We start from the raw sequence: 16,592 nt of genomic DNA on the forward strand, positions 1-16,592 counted from the left end.
TCTCATAGGTGACGCTAGTACAGGCACCTATGAGAGATGGAGCTTGTAGACAAGGGTTTCAGAGTAGCTTTTACCAAGTTGCTCACATGTATCCACTGCAATAGATTTACAGGTTTCAATCCCAGTACGTACGCTCTCAAACCATCAAACATGTTCTGTTCCTGTGTCTTTCTTTGTCTAGGTCACTTTTAAAAGTGAAAGTAATACTGTTTGTCTATTTTTCAGGAGCAACATCTTTACCAGCTGTTGCCACTGGAATGTTCTTAGGAGGATTGTTCATGAAGAAATACAAACTTGGCATGTATGCAACTGCAAAGCTGGCATTTGGGACATCGTTTGTGGCTTTTCTTTTAAGTTTGCTTATTTTTGTATTGGGGTGCCAAAACAATAATGTGGCTGGGATCACTGCTTCCTATAATGGGTAAGTATCTATAACCTCAAGATAGTTTTAAAGTGTTTGGCCAGTATCGTGAAAGTGCACATATCGGTATGTTATATGTACATTTAAAAATGTGCAGAATAACAGCAGTATTCATGTCAAATACTTGAGTATCTATATTATCTATATCTATCTATCTAACTATCTATCTATCTATCTATCTATACATATATATATATATATATATATATATATATATATATATATATATATATATATATATATATATATATATATATATAGCCCATTCAGGGCATAATACTTAATGTTTACCATAGGAGCCTGAATGGAGGGAATAATCCCTAGGAGGACAACAGTATGTCAAATCTGAGCAACAAAAGTGACCAACTGCATACACAGGAAATGGTGTGTGTCAATACAGTAAGTATTGTACATAAGATTGTCTATCATGAATTGAAAATCTGAATAATCAGTGTGATCATATTGTGTATGATGTAATACACGTAGACTGTTTGTATATTCAACAATGAATCCTATGAACACCAAACACGTTCCAAGATGGAACCCGCAGTAGCACAATTACAGTTTTGTCTAGTCTTGATGAATCACATGTTTAAATGTTGCCATGACAGCGGTGGCCGCTGACATTGACAAAAGCAGGATTGCCAAAACACGTTTGTTTTCAAAGTTTTTCTCCACTAAATCTATAAGAAGATCTAACTAACCTGAGTGCTGGTCCATTCAACTTTTGGTGGGGAGGTCTTGAAATAACGGAACTCGAAATACCGCAATGCACTTGATGACACGCCCACTGTGGCAGAACGTTTATAATCACGCTGCGAGTGCAGCGTCACTTCATGCCTCCCCAGCTCTGAATTGCCCAGCCAGTGAGAAAGGGACGGATGTCTTGAAACGTGTATGGCAAATGAGGCACACTGCGCCTGAATCCTGTGTTTGAATCCTGCATGCGGCCAATAACGTACGAAACAACACGCTGTGTGAGGCTTTCAATTGTTTGGGTGCTTGCATTTGGAATATTTTGTGGCCTGCCTCAGTCACGGAAAGCCCCCTCGCTGATAATCGTGAGTCTCAGGCACTGACAAGTCAGGTAAGTGCCAGGAGAGCAACGTGGAACTTTTGGTTGCGAAACAGAAGGCAGTTTACTTACCCAGTGTTTATGCGAACCTACTAAAGGAGGAGAAAGCATTAGGAGCACAACGGGAGGTAACTCACGAAGGGTCTTGAAATAACGGAACTCGAAATACCACAATGCACTTGATGACATGCCCACTGTGGCAGAACGTTTATAATCACGCTGCGAGTGCAGCGTCACTTCATGCCTCCCCAGCTCTGAATTGCCCAGCCAGTAAGAAAGGGACTGATGTCTTGAAACGCGTATGGCAAATGAGGCACACTGCGCCTGAATCCTGTGTGTGAATCCTGCATGCGGCCAATAAAGTACGAAACAACACGCTGTGTGAGGCTTTCCAATTGTTTGAGTGCTTGCATTTGGAATATTTTGTGGCCTGATAGAAATCATATGTGGATACTTTATATCTTAACGATATCGTTTGTTTAATGCGATGTCCCAATGGAAAGTACATCATTTCTTAGAACAATTATGTACAGACAATTATTGTACATAGGGGTCCATGATTGCCAGAATACTATGAATTGTTTTTCGAAAAGAATGGCCTAAGTTGCATGTTCTGTCGATACACTGCATGATTTGTTATGGGCAAGAATCATTCATGAAAAATAGCATCTTTGCGAACTTAATGCACATTTAAAGATGGCGCGTAAAAATCAATGGCCACAATAGTCCTATGTTTGTTGCAACTACCCAGATTGAAATCATATAATGGAGCCGCGCAATGCGTTCAAATGTAAACACTGACTAAGGGAGTTTCTCCCGAAACGCGTTTGTTTGTGAAATAAACCCGTGCTGCAAAGCTAAAAAACCCCGAGAGTGCTGTATTCTTCTGACCCGGCTGGGTATTTTTCGAGGAATCGGAGCTGTCACACATATCTATATGTTTAGAAATCCAGTTTTTTTGGTCTGTCAAATTTCGAAATCCAAAAAGATAAATAACAAAAAATCCAGAAAGGCTGTTTTGTGATCCTTATCCATCAGGAAAAGACACTTAGGCCCAGATTACGATGTCAGTCGGAGTTGCCTCCGACCAACATCGCTCTGGATTGGGAACCGACCGGCCTCAGGTCGGCGGTTCTAACCCTGCAATTAGGATGCAACCACACATGGTATGGTCGTAAATATCCATTTTGCAATGGGTCCATGTGCGGTGGGCCGCAACTGCCAAAGGCCAGAGGGGCCGAAGTCACTTTCGGAAAGCCTTTCTGTGTCGGAAAGGCTGACATGGAAAGGCTGCCAGAAACCGGCATCATAATCCTGACTTTAGGACCGGAGCAATAGATGCGGTCCTGACCACTACCGACAAGCTGTTGGTTGCAGTCCGAACCGCATCGTAATGAGGCTCTTAACGTCTTGGCAGAGGCTGCATTTCACTATATTACTAAGGTAAATGAAACCTTACAGCAACATCTCCATAGAGAGTATTTATTATCAATAATTCATCTCAATAACAGAGTTTTAAATAATTATAAAACGTTTTCATCCTGATAATGAAATATGACAAGACCATTCAAACATTGAAAAACCCTGTTATTTTTTCCTGACTACATTCTTGAATCTCCCTGGAAACTGAAAAACAAACTCAACTTGTTGCTTCAAATTTCACAGTTTTGACATCCCTAATTATTTCCCCACTATTTTATTAAATATAATTTTGGAGTGTTATTGAATGCTGACAAAATGCCCATCACATGACCCTTTTGAAGGAATACCAATTTCCCACCCTGATGTTAAACATATGAACGGAGTAACCACTAGGCTGGTAGATTTTCTCATGTATCTGCCATTACCAATTCTGTATATTCAAATTTGTCTCCCTCTGTTCATCTTTTTTGTGATCCCTTACCTAGGCTCCCTCTTTCCATCGATAGGCAAATACATTCCTCCCACTCCACCATCTGCCTTTCCTTCCCACTTCTCATTTTCATCATCCAATTATTTTGATCATTTTTAACAGAGGTGACCCTCAAATATCTAAGTTTTGCATCCAGAATCACTTTACCTCCTTTGCTAGTGACCTCCACTTTGTTCTTGTTATGTACTTTTTTTGATATATTTCTCCCCTTTTCCATCTTGCTCTCTACTGGCATACTTTATACTTTTCCTACAAACTGGGACTGCTCCTCCTGTTTCCACATCAGCTGCTGCTGATGAGTGCTTTCCTGAATATTACATTATTTTTCAATAATGATTATTTTAAGAAATGCCGTAGGTTTTACAATTTTTTAGGAAAACATTTAGATTATGGACCTGGGATTCTATACCAAAGCAGAAGTCATTTTCATCTTGTTTATCTTCAGATTTGTTAGTAGTCAATGTAACATTTTAACTTGGCTGTCTTTCATCAGTGCCAATTCATCATCTGGTTTCTCAAAGTATTTTTTTCCATGAAATATATTTTGATATAGGTAATCCCATGCCTAGACTTGAAATATTCATACTTTCTCCAAAGGGAGGTTATGGAATAGTGAGCAATGAAATTTAAAATGTATGAGAAAATATTCACCGGGTTATCATTACGGAGGCTGAAGCTCATAACATCATTTAAGAGTTGAAAGATGCTTCCACTAGCTCCACAGCTGCTAGAAGTGCAACTGTATAACATCACCCACTTAGAATACTAACTCAAAAATAGGAAAACTTCTGTCTGTTCCCAACTGAATGAGTGCTATACTTCACAAAAGGAGAGCAGAATAGCAAGGAAATTCAGCTCAAAAACATACGTAGAAAGAGATTTGCATCACTTCCACCCACACCAAAGAAGTATTTAATTGGCAACTTAGGACTTGATAGACAGCTCTCACCTCATGTGTCCTTCGCAAAACCGAAGGAAGATTTTGATGTTAAAATGGCCTTCTTCGACATTTTGTAAGTTAGGAATATTGAGTGCTTAGATTGATTAATTCTAAATGAAAATACATAGAGAACTTTACTCCACTTATACTTCAGGCAAAAACTGCAACGTGGTCTTGTGCATACCCATGTAACAAAAGAAGCTTGGTCTGCCTATTCAAAAGATTTAACACTATTGCACTCATTAAGAAGTCGATCGAAGTGCAACCGGTGGCCTGTCGGTTGCAGTCAGACTGACATCTAGTGCTGTGGTATGACCGCTGCATTAAGATGCACAGCGGTCGATAGCAGCATGCGAAGGGACCGACCAACGAGTCCGACTGGGGCAAAGAGCCCGCTCAACCGTCGGTCGGAAAGTAATGTCCTACAATGGGGTGATGCTTGCTCAGGCACCGCCATAGGGATTACAGTTTCCCTTTCTTTAAGGTAGCCTTTCAATAGCGGTCCAAAAGCCATTGAAAGGCTGTTGGAAATGGACTTTGGAGGCCCCTATCAGAGCTCCCATCACTCTGCAGCCTCTGCTGTGAGGCCTGTGGGGAACCCGTGGTGCCCTCCCACACATCCATGCACTGCGTGTCAGGCTCCACATGGTGTATGGCACGCGGGGCGTGGATGTTTGTAAACATTCATTTTCCCAATGCGGCTTGTTTCCGACAACCTCGTGCAGGGTTGCATCCAAATCCGTCGGATGGAACTGCCGACTACTAGTCGGTCAGTTTCCATTCCGACCTGATGTCCGACGGCATCGTAATTAGGCCCTAGAAGTCTACTGAAAATGTGCATTATGAGGTTAAACACATTTTTACTAGTGTGGAAAGCAGCATAGTTGCATGCTAAAATATGTTCTCTACTACAAGACCAAAGTGAAAATAGTCTGATAGTTTTGCCCACATGATGTGATATTTTTAATTTTAAATCTTTAATTGTTAGCTTCTGAGAAATAGCTAGAGAAAACATTTTCATACAACATATAGGCAATTATGGAAAGGAAAATTAATTGACACATTGAATGTTTATTATCTCAATTGCCTAAGTAAATCTTTTTAAAGTTGTCACACAAATTGCTCATGTTGCTCAGTCTAAACTTGTAGTTTAATCCTTTTGTCTGCCTGGAACTTATGTGGCACAGGGGTAATTTCTGTATCTCCCTATGACAATATCTCCGGTGATGTAGGTTCAACCAAATAATCTCAAAACCTCTGTAAAAGAATTACAACCTATCCAGTGGCGGCACCTCAGCAAAGGCAGAGGAGCATCGCCTCACTGCTTTTAAGCAGTGTAAATAAAGAAAACTTAAAATGATAATAACAAAGTTATTATCATTGCATGTTTCTGTTCTGCTTTGCGGGTGGGGGGGCCTGTTCTGCTCTCAGAGTAGGGCAGGGGAGGAGTGGGGCGGCCGAAACAGTCATGCGCTGCACACTATGCATGTTCCTCATATAGGCTACATTACAGCCTGTGTGGAGAACATGCCCAGTCCCCCAATCCCCGTCTGAGTGCTGAACCAAGGCACTCATACCGATCATAACGCTGCATTGCAGCATTGTGAATGGTCAGGGGAGCCTGGGTGCTTCCTGGTTCTTGTTCGGCACCAGCGGAGTCCTGACATGGAGGAGAGACGCAGCGGCAAAGATACAGTAATTTATTTTTGGTTTTTTACGTCCCCCACCCCCCACCAGCCTGATCAGTGCTGGCCACCACTGGTCTTATCGGTGCAGTGTCATCTTTTTTTTTTAACAAACTTTATTGCATACCAATGAGCTGTACAATGAAAGTGTTAAATATATCTTGGCATTTTCATTTTGTTTTTGTTGAGACGTCTTCGTCGAATATATTCTATCTTACAGGGTAGTTCAATTGTGTGCGACTCAAGAGTCAACAGAATGAAAACTGGTCATATGTCCGACCAATAATGCTTGCCTGAATATTATGTAAGTTATGCCTATGACAGTTACAATTGAAATGCAATTTAAACTATTACCTTTACATAACAACCCCATACCCTACCTCCTCCCTCCCTCCTGGTCTGCGTTTTGTTATCGTGTCCTACAGCCTATTACTGCACTTCTATCTATGATCCCTTGGTTCCAGTTGTTGGTGCCGCATTGTTTGGGTAGCAAGATAGTCTCAGTTGATTAACAGCGCATACGTTGTGGCATTATGGTTGTACTATGGGGTAGGTGTGACAGGCCTAGGTGTAAAATCTAAATGTCGAAACACTTCAAGCATACGGTACCAATCTAGGGAGATTGGTTGTTTTCGTAGCCCTCTCGCCTCCTCCAGTCTAATAGCAGCGCTCTTCCTGCCATAGTGTTAATGGAGGCAACAGGGAGATTTCCATCTCATGGTGATCCCCCGTACAGCTAAGATAAGAGCTAAGTCAAGGGATTGCAGCTGGATCTTAAGGGTGCCAGTACGTTTGTGCAGCCCAATGCAGACATTCCACAGTGTTGTCGTGAATCGTTAACTGTGTGCTCTCCTCAAGTGCCCTCCGTACTCAGCCCCAATAAGCGCAGAGGCAGGGGCAAGCACAGAGCATATGAAGGAACCCCGCTTCCTCAGCCCTACATTGAGGCAACTATTCTGGGCCTCAGGGAACATACGTTGGATTCTTTTCGTGGTTAAATATGACCTATGTAATACCATAGTTTGTATGAATTTAAGGCGGGCGTTCTGGGACACTCTTTTGGGGTGATCCAAAATACTCGTCCATGCTTTGTCAGTTATGACCATGCCTGTGTTATCTGCCCACTTTGTCTGAAGATCAGTGAGTGTAATAGAGACCTGCGCCCCAATACCAGTGTACAACCATTTCACTAGGTGTCCTCCCCTCTCCATGTAGTACAGAAGGTGGATTAGTGCATTTTGAGGTGGTTCAATGCGCTGAGGTGCCCATGTCTCTTTAGTGTAGTGTGCGACAGCAGCATACAATAGGTAGTGGCGGTCCGTTGCACATATGGCCTGCACAAACATATCATGGTTCAGAAGAGTGCCGTCTCCGAAGAGCGATCCCACGTCTTCCACTCCCACCTCCTTCCAATGTTGTAGTCTCACCTGAGTTAGTCTCCCACCTGGGAGTGGCATGCCTAACAATGGGATATTTCTCTCGTACGGGACTGCCCCCGAGGTACAGTGGATAGCCTTCTTCCAACATTGAGGGGTGGTTGTCAGCAAAGGGGGACCCTGTGGCGGGAGTTTGATTTTGGGGAGTAGGAGTCTGTGGAGTGTCCGCTTTCTAAGTCATGGGGGCCATATCATATTTCCTGCAGGTTTCTACCCTCCGTCCAAAAGGATAACCACTGTAGTTGGCATGTATAATAATAAGCCCTGAAGTCTGGGACCCCCAATCCTCCTTTGCGAGGTTCTAACTGTAGTTTCTTGTGGCTAATCATATGCCTACCCATCCCCCATCTCAGCTTTAGGAGAAGCACATCCAATGTTCGGAATACCGCCTGTGGGACTAATAGGGGTAGATTTACAAAAAAGTATAAGAGACGGGGAAGCATCACCATTTTGGAAATGGTAATCCGTCCCATCGCTGATAATGGGAGGGAGGTCCAAAAAGATATACTTGAGCGTATGGCAGTGATTGCCCTCATTAAGTTGCCATCAAGTTGATCAGAGTGGGTCCTGTACACCCGGATCCCTAGGTATTTAAAGGTGTTGTGCGCAATCAGCAAGATGTAGGTGCCAAAGGAGAGCATGTCTGGGCACGGTCCATCTTTAAAATAGAAGGCATTTGACTTACCTTCTTTAATTGCGAGCCTCGAGACATCCTCGAAGGCAGAAGATATACTGAGAAGGGGTTCCGCACTAGCTCACAGATTGCATAAATAAATAAGAATGTCATCTGCATAAATCAAAATTAATTGTGCGGTACCATCCAGTGGTGTCCACTGGCCAATTGCCACAGTGCTATCGCTAGGGGTTCTAGCGCCAAGACGAACAGAATGGGGGAAAGAGGGCATCCCTGTTGTGTGCCCCTATATATGTTGTTTTCACGGGAGATATGCTTCCCGGTACATGATCTGGCGGTGGGATTAGTGTAGAGTAGGTGTATCCATCGGAGGCATCCTGGAGGATGTCTGAACTGACTCAAGGCTGTAAGCATGTATTCCCAAGATATGGAGTCAAAGGCCTGCCAAAGGTCTAATGCTATGCCACACGCATTTACGTAATCTGGAGGGGTAGCCGCCATAACATGGTGTAGTCATCTGGTGTTCAAGGAAGTACTACGGGCCAGGAGAAATCTGCATTGGTCCCAGTGTATAAGGGTATTTAGGGTATGTATGATATGGTTGGCCAATGCATTACTAAGGATTTTGTTTTCGGTCGCTAAGAGTGATAGAGGCCAGTAACTGGATAAATCAGTACCATCTCATCCCGGTTTAATGAGGGAGCCGACTAGAGCTTGTGTGGTAGAGTGTGGTAGGTGACCGATTTCTAGGGGCGTCCTATATAATTCTTCCAGTTTTGGAACTAGAATATCAGAATAGGTTTCATAGAACTCAATGGGCAGGCCTTCGAGCCCGGGAGATTTATTTTGGTTGATGCCTTTAATTGGCGCTCTTATTTCCAGTTGAGTAATCGGACCAGGGAGTTCTTCCTTTACGTCATCTGTGATAGTGGGAAATGGCAGGTCATTTAAGAAGTCCTCTGACAGCATGTCATCATTGTGTGTGGGGCCGCATAGAGTCCACAGAGGTAACTGCAGAAGGCCTCATTAATCTCATTTTGCGTATATACCAAATTCCCAGTAGGTGTGTAAAAACAGGTCAAGGACAACCAATATTTGCCCGGCGGTATCGCCTCTTTAACCCACAAAATATTAATCAATGAAGAGGCAGGCGCTGGAGACTGGAAGGCAGGAAACAAGGTTTATTCTCTCCGGAGGAGAACACATCAGTTCGGACAGCCAGTATCGTCACGAGGTGCTCTAACCGCATCTCTGAGGCCTGGCCTCTTATACACAGTTTTGTGATCTTTATTGCAGGTAACACATTCTTGCAATGCTTTGAAGTATGAAAGGACATCCTCGGAATCTCCCCTTCAGGCCCGTTCCCACACACATTTACAGTTGAAGTCCCCACCCCGGTCACAATAGGTGATGATTATCGCGCAGCTGGACATTCCGCCGATTCACGGAATGTGTGGGGTTGATCGGATATCATAGGGTGGGGGCTTTGATCAATTCGAGGGTCCTTTAATGGGGGAAGCTTCCTACTGTACGGGGGGGGGGCAATAAACAGTATCCGCAGGGCCAGGTGGCGGCCTGGGAACGGGGAAGACAAACAGGCACACAGGAAAAGGGGTTTGTATCGAAGGGTCTGGGACCATGAAAGGAACGAAGGGAGGTGTCGCGCTTGGAACAGGATGGGGTTCTGAGGCAGAGCTGCGCTGAAGAGGGGTTTATGACCCAAGGCATGTGAGAGCGGGGGGGGGTGGCCAGTGCGTGGGGGGGGGGCTTGTGAGGGCGGAGGGCTGTGCTGGGGGCCAGTGGCGTGCAGAGGGTGGTTCTGATCGAGGCACCTAAAATGGCGGGTGCGCACGACAAAAAGTGTGGCATCAGGGGAAAAGGCAAGATGGCGCAGATAATGTTTACCAAACCGTACTAATTTTCCACAGTCCTCCCTTTAACATTCCCAAGACATCTTGCTGGCATATTTCCTATCCATGTCTACTGTGGCGGTCATAAGTAAAGAAGTAGGAACCCAGGTGAAGGAGCTATAAACATTACATTTAAAATCTTTCGTCTTAGAAGGCGGGCCTATCGATAAGCTCGTTTGCAGGAAAGTCATAGTAATGCAATATCGGACAAAAACGATTCTGTAGTGAGAGCGTTGGGTACATTTCATAGATGCTTACAGTCATTCGGAATATGAGCGGATAGGTTATTACATATGTGAGTTCTTTTTGTATTCGGTTGGAGCATAATCAATACAATGGTGGCTGGGAGAGAAATGAGACGTAGTAAAAACGATAATCAGAGGTGTCATTGTTCGAAGGGGAAGTCCTATTGTCATGGATCATTATTAGTGAGTTCTCAGCATTCTTTGTCGTCTTCTGTTGGCACTGTGGAGCACCGGCGGTGGAGCTACGTGTCCAGCTCTGTTCTAGGTCCCGCGTTGCAGGGCATGACCTTTTCCTCGCTTTCCTGGTCAAAAAGGTCCTTTTCGCCCTGTGTCCTTTTGAGTCGATTGTCAAAGAGTTCATGTGGAAGAAGGGGGGTGTGTGAGTAGTCCTTAGGGTAGGTCGGAGGAAAAGGGGGATGGAGCAGGGCCAGATCGGGAACAGACCAGGGGGACGGAAAATTTTAGGTAGGTGGGCCCATGACCGAGTTCAGAGAGCGGGGACTTTTCGGCACATGTTGATCATCGAGCAGGGGCATCAGGTCAGCCCTTTCCTCTCATTTTGTCGGAAACAGTGCCTCGTCCTGCGACTCCTTACTGTTGCGGTCTCGTCTTGGCCAATGTCGCAGATGTTCCACGATCTGTAGTCAGGCCGCGTGCTCCCACATCCGGTCTCTCTCTCCTCCGACAGTGGTACCCTTAAATGAGTTTGAAAAGACAGTCTTTAGAGAATTGGCAGAGGAAGGTAATCACATAAGTCTATTTCTCTCCCAGCTCCAAGCAAATGAGAAACATTCGTTACATTGGGGTTCACAACCAACATATAAATAATTGATGATGGGCTTGCTGGATTTCCTATAACTTTCTTTCGTAACTATTTCTTTGGTGTTTGTTGGTGTTACATTCATTGTCGTGGTACGAGATCTGGTACCTATTCATTGCATTTTGTTTATTACAGTCACATCAGTTCTTCTGGCAGAGACCCACTTTCCTAGTACGAGCCTTACGAAGCTATACCGTTCTCCAGGGCTTTATATTTTACGAAAAAGTGCAACGTGCTACCACCATGGTCTGATAGGTATCTTTCTGAGGAACGAACATAGGCTAAACAATTTTCCATTCGATCAATGCATCCTACCTTTCAGCTAAACATTTTACTTCTAACAGGGTTTATTGCAACAATTTCTTCATTTTGGTCTAATCTTAACTTTGCAAACATCATTCTAATTCCTACATAGTCTCTTACAACCTGACGACTTCATTAAAAAACCGAGGTCTTATGGAAAACAACTAGGAACATAGCAAACTGTGGTGAGGGACTATCGTCTTGCTTTGTGTCATGAGGGCGTTATCTAGCAGAAGGCCACAGTTCAGTTGGTAAGCGTTCAGTGACATTTCTCGAATTCTAAACTCTGTAGCTTGCTCATCAACAAATCATTTCTAGGAACAACGGCTGGCCTGTGTTAGTCGTAAGTCGACCCATCTCTTACAACCGGGGGTGAGGGACATTTTTAAAACTCTCGTCCGGGGCAGCTGATACAAAACTGAGGGCGTTCTGGGAAGATGGGGATGTTTCGATCACTTTTACTGTTTGGGTATTGAGACAATTCGGGACGGGGAAGGTCGCGTTATCTGAGGCATTTTTTTTTTTATCATAGAAGCCACTGACATGTAGTTCCCTTATTACGGGTCAGATTAGGGAACCTCAGTCGTCTTACCTGTCCTTTCCTTTTTGGCCAATTCTAGGTTTCATCAATATTTAGCAGAAAGGAGAGGTAGTGACACGGCATCAAGGTGATTTTTATTTAAGACAAATTTTCGCAAATACTTGCGGTAGCTGGAGCCAATTGGGTGGTGCACCAGGGGTGGCGGTTTGCCAATTAGGTGCTAGTCGTTCAGAAGAGTGAGAGTGTGGAGGAGAGAGAGAGAGAGAGAGAGAGAGAGAGAGAGAGAGAGAGATGTGCAACAATAGGCTAAATAGTACACGTGCGACATGGGGAGTGGCCGTGTATTAAGATAGGCTATTCAGCGCATTACACAACATGAGACATTACGGGTCTGTGTTAGAATTTTGAAAGCATGCAGTTTGGGACGGACGAGCATTAGGCCGTGTGTAGGGAAACGTTAAAAAATCAGAGGCACTTAGTGCGAGGTATCTAGTTGGTAGATGTATCTAGCTATCGGGGTCCTTAAATCTTTTTCAACGCTGTGATGTTCTAAGGCATATCAGCTCTTCGGCCAACTCTGTTCCCTAGTACCTTTGAGTGCCGTACCTTTATAACATTCTATCATTTACACCGCTTCACTTTACCCGTCCTCAGAAGTCGAGGTCCTTCTCCATGCGTTAGTTCCTGAGCCAGTCGCATACTTGGAGGCAGAGTATCGTGTCTTAGATTCGATCCTCCATCCGGGGCTGAGCAACCATTTTCTAATAACCTTAAAAAGAGAGCAAAGCAGGGTACACAGAAAAACTCTCCCGCTGTTCCCATATTTAAAGAAAAGCATGCAATACCTGTTCATAGTTTGGAAAACCTTTATTTGCACAATCGTTCAGCATGTAGATATGAGAGTGCAATCGTATTTGGCCGGACACGGCGATGGCTGAAGCACGTACAGTAAGGGGGTATTTTGCAGCATTAAAAACATTTAAAAGGGTTTATTTATTCATTTGCAGGAAACTAAAAAGGTCTATCAATAGGTGAGGGATCAAGGGGCATTCATTTCATAATTGGAAGCACAGTCAGACTAGTTGTAATCAAATTTCCTAAATGCATACCGTGGGCGTGTGTCACAAGCGAGGTTATGTATCAGTTACAATAATATCATAATAAATCGTACATTGAAACCAACATTTTTTTAACAGGGTCCTTTTACATGTTCGTCGAGTGAACCCTCCCTCTTTGTCGTCAAGTGTACAAAAGATCATATACATATCTCAGAACATCAAGTCTTATTAGTTAAAAACACCACGAGGTGTTCGTAAGTTCTTATTGACACCGGCGCCATTTTGGGCGGGGCCGGGTTAGTCCGGAAGTAGCATCAGGGACAAAATGTTTCCCACAACCGGCGGTTGGACCAGAGTCCTTTTCGGCAGTTCAAAAAAACTCGTGCTAACAGAAGGGGTGGCTATGTCGTGGTTATTTCGTTAGCGATCAAGGCAGTTGTTCCTCATCGGAAGCCTGCAGGGGCCGAGGGCTCCGGGGACTTTTGTAGAATCTTCAAGGCTGTGGGGATGCTGTCGGAGGTGGGGGCTCGTGCCCCGGTGGGCAAGCGTCCGAGTTACACTGCTGGTCAGAGTTACTTTAGCGGCCTAGACCCGCCTTCCAGGGGGCCCAGACGCCATTTTGAGGCCCTGCAACAGCCGCCCTTCGTCAAGTCTGCAAGAGTGGAAGAGGCCCTTTGGGGTGAAAAAAATGGAACACCTTGCCGTTGGAGCAGGACATTCGGCTAAGGTGCAGCTGTGGCGCCCCCACCTGGGGGGGCGAGGGAGACTCGTTCGCGCCGTCTCCCTCTCCCAGTGCACCCCACGCCGCCCCTTCTCACGGGCATACATGATGGCCACCCCACATCCCGTGCTCCACAAGTACTCTTGAGGGCCATCGTATGTCTTGTGCTGCGCAAGTATGGCCGGCGCCATCCCATGTCCTGTGCTGCGGAAGTATGGCCGCCTGCAGTGCATGTCCTGTGCTGCGGAAGTATGGCCGCCGTTGCATGTCCGGTGCTGAGCAAGTATGGGCACCGCCGTTGCATGTCCGGTGCTGCGCAAGTATGGGCGCCGCCGTTGCATGTCCGGTGCTGCGCAAGTATGGGCGCCGCCCGGCTGGAGGATTTCGGCGCCGGGCCTGGGGCTGGGAAACCTCCTATCCGGGGAGGTGGGAGAGGCTCGTCCGCGTCGCCTCTCCCTCCCAGCCCACCCTGTACCAGTTTCAGCGGAGGTATTTGTGATGGCCGGACCAGAAGATACGAGGGAGGGGGTCATCTGCATTCGCCCCCTCCCTACTCGTGTCCCGGGGGACGCCACCCCAGGAAGAAGGGGATGGGAAGGCCATTTCATGCCGGGCCTGTGATGCCTCCTGGACATCTGGCGATCTTTTCGATCGATGGCTGTCAGCAGGCTCCGCCCCACACGTGCTGTGTGTTTCACCTTCCGGATGGGCGTGACCGGTGACCTGTGGCATTTCGGGAACTTCTGGAGTGGGGGTAGGTGTTTTGTTTGGACAGGCATGTCTGGGTAATGGGGGTTGTCTATGCAGGCCTGTAATTGCTCCTTTTCTTTTCAGAGTGAGGGGGGCAGCAGAGAGTAATCAGTCCCATTGCACTCGAAGTTTGAGTTCTTTAATGGAATGTATACTAATCTGTCCGAGACTACTCTGTGTATTGTTTCTGTAGGTTATCCGAAAAGGGTGGCTTTTTTTTGTGTTAGGGAACAGTAGCAGTAGTACGGGGTTCGTCACCGGGTAACTTAGAGCTAGACTGGGTTTCCCGTCTTAGTGTTGTTCGATCTATGAGGACTCAAACATGTCGCTGAAATCGGTCTGGCGAAATCTGTGCCATCGGGCATAATCAAACGTGGTGGTTCTATCTGGCCTGTCCGCGTCAGTCTGATTTATCTTTGTCTCACGCCTTTTCCCTTTCTGCCGGCCTGTTATTTCTGTCGGCCCTCTGCTCTTACCCTCGTTCAGTAGAGTCGGGCATTGGGCTTTCCAGTGCCCGGAAAATTTACAAAAAGCACATTGGTTTTGCCCTAAGTCTGGTCGTCCTGTGCGTAGTGTCGGGGGATTACTTTCGGGTCGTTGTGTCTTGGGGTTGTCCTGTCGATATATTCCTTTACCTACTCTGACTTCGTCTCTTTTCTTTCGTTGCATTGCTTCTTTGCGCCACATACCGAGACTGTCGAGCATAATAGGCGTTGTCTTATTACTACAAAGGGCTATTTCTAACGTTTCTATTTTATCAAGATCGAAGGATCCTATCAGTGGCCACTGTTTCTCTTGATTTTCTTTGGTATACCTGTGCCACAGCTTACTATAGGCTATGGTAACTAATCCATACTTTGTGAACATGTCTTTAGTAGGGGTGCCTTCCAGCGGAGCTAGATGGTCCACCTCTAATAAACGGTCCGGGCTGAACCAACTACCAATCAGTGGGGAGAAGACAGACATGACGGCTCACAACGAGGACAAAAAGTCAGCACTGCCTATCTTATCACTGCGTGCAAAGACTAGACAGAATATTTCTATTCTACGTTGTTTGCAGGCAGTAAATACCTCATGAACCAATATCAAAAAGTCAATAAACAATCAGTGGGGAGAATAAGTAGGCCCGCAAAAAGGTCTGCGTCCTCTACCCTTTCACTATCTGCAAAGAGGAACCTGTTCTTTCCTGTTTGCAGACAGAGAATCTCCAGAAAACAATCCGCGAACAGTAGTTCGGGGTCAAAAACAATTAATCAGTGTGGGAGAGGGAAATCTCCCGAGAGTTCAAAACAATCAATCAGTGGGGGAGAAAGATAGGCACGATGGCTGCGTTACCTATCCTTCACTGTTTGCAAAGAGAGAGAGCCTATTGTTTCTCCGTTTGCAGACAGTGAATCTCCAAACAAGTCAACAAAGAGTAATACTAGTATTTTCCGATCAATTAAACAATCATTTCGCAATTCGTCGTGTTTACACGACCTTACCCGGACCGTATGGACAGTTTCTTATCTTCCGAATCCAGCGCCCGATCGTCCTCTTTTCCTCGTATTCCTCGCGGCACTCCTGATGGTTCCCAGTCAGGACCGTAGATCACTCGAGAGAGGTCTGTTCGGAACCAGTGAAGTTCGGATGATCGGCTGCCAGACGAGGGTCTATTGGGCAAGAGCTCTCCCGATCGTTGCAGTCGTTCACTCTGTCGTCAGGACCTCTCCCACTGGATCCACGTGTCGCTGATGGGCGCCCCACGTTGGGCGCCAATTGTAAAAACAGGTCAAGGACAACCAATATTTGCCCGGCGGTATCGCCTCTTTAACCCACAAAATATTAATCAATGAAGAGGCAGGCGCTGGAGACTGGAAGGCAGGAAACAAGGTTTATTCTCTCCGGAGGAGAACACATCAGTTCGGACAGCCAGTATCGTCACGAGGTGCTCTAACCGCATCTCTGAGGCCTGGCCTCTTATACACAGTTTTGTGATCTTTATTGCAGGTAACACATTCTTGCAATGCTTTGAAGTATGAAAGGACATCCTCGGAATCTCCCCTTCAGGCCCGTTCCCACACACATTTACAGTTGAAGTCCCCACCCCGGTCACAATAGGTGATGATTATCGCGCAGCTGGACATTCCGCCGATTCACGG

General features: G+C 45.6%; 1 protein-coding gene across 1 annotated transcript in view; it reads left to right on the forward strand.

The window, feature by feature from the left end:
• The window catches only part of LOC144813832 (solute carrier organic anion transporter family member 1C1-like), a 490,557-nt gene that overhangs the window by 335,036 nt on the left and 138,929 nt on the right, over window positions 1-16,592 (forward strand). The window contains exon 10 of the mRNA XM_078674055.1: window positions 226-421. Coding sequence (XP_078530181.1) covers window positions 226-421 — 196 coding nt within the window. The remainder of the gene's footprint in view (window positions 1-225; window positions 422-16,592) is intronic.

The sequence above is a fragment of the Lissotriton helveticus genome, chromosome 1_1 (genome assembly GCF_964261635.1).
Source record: "Lissotriton helveticus chromosome 1_1, aLisHel1.1, whole genome shotgun sequence".
In the NCBI taxonomy this organism is placed as follows: Eukaryota; Metazoa; Chordata; class Amphibia; order Caudata; family Salamandridae; genus Lissotriton; species Lissotriton helveticus.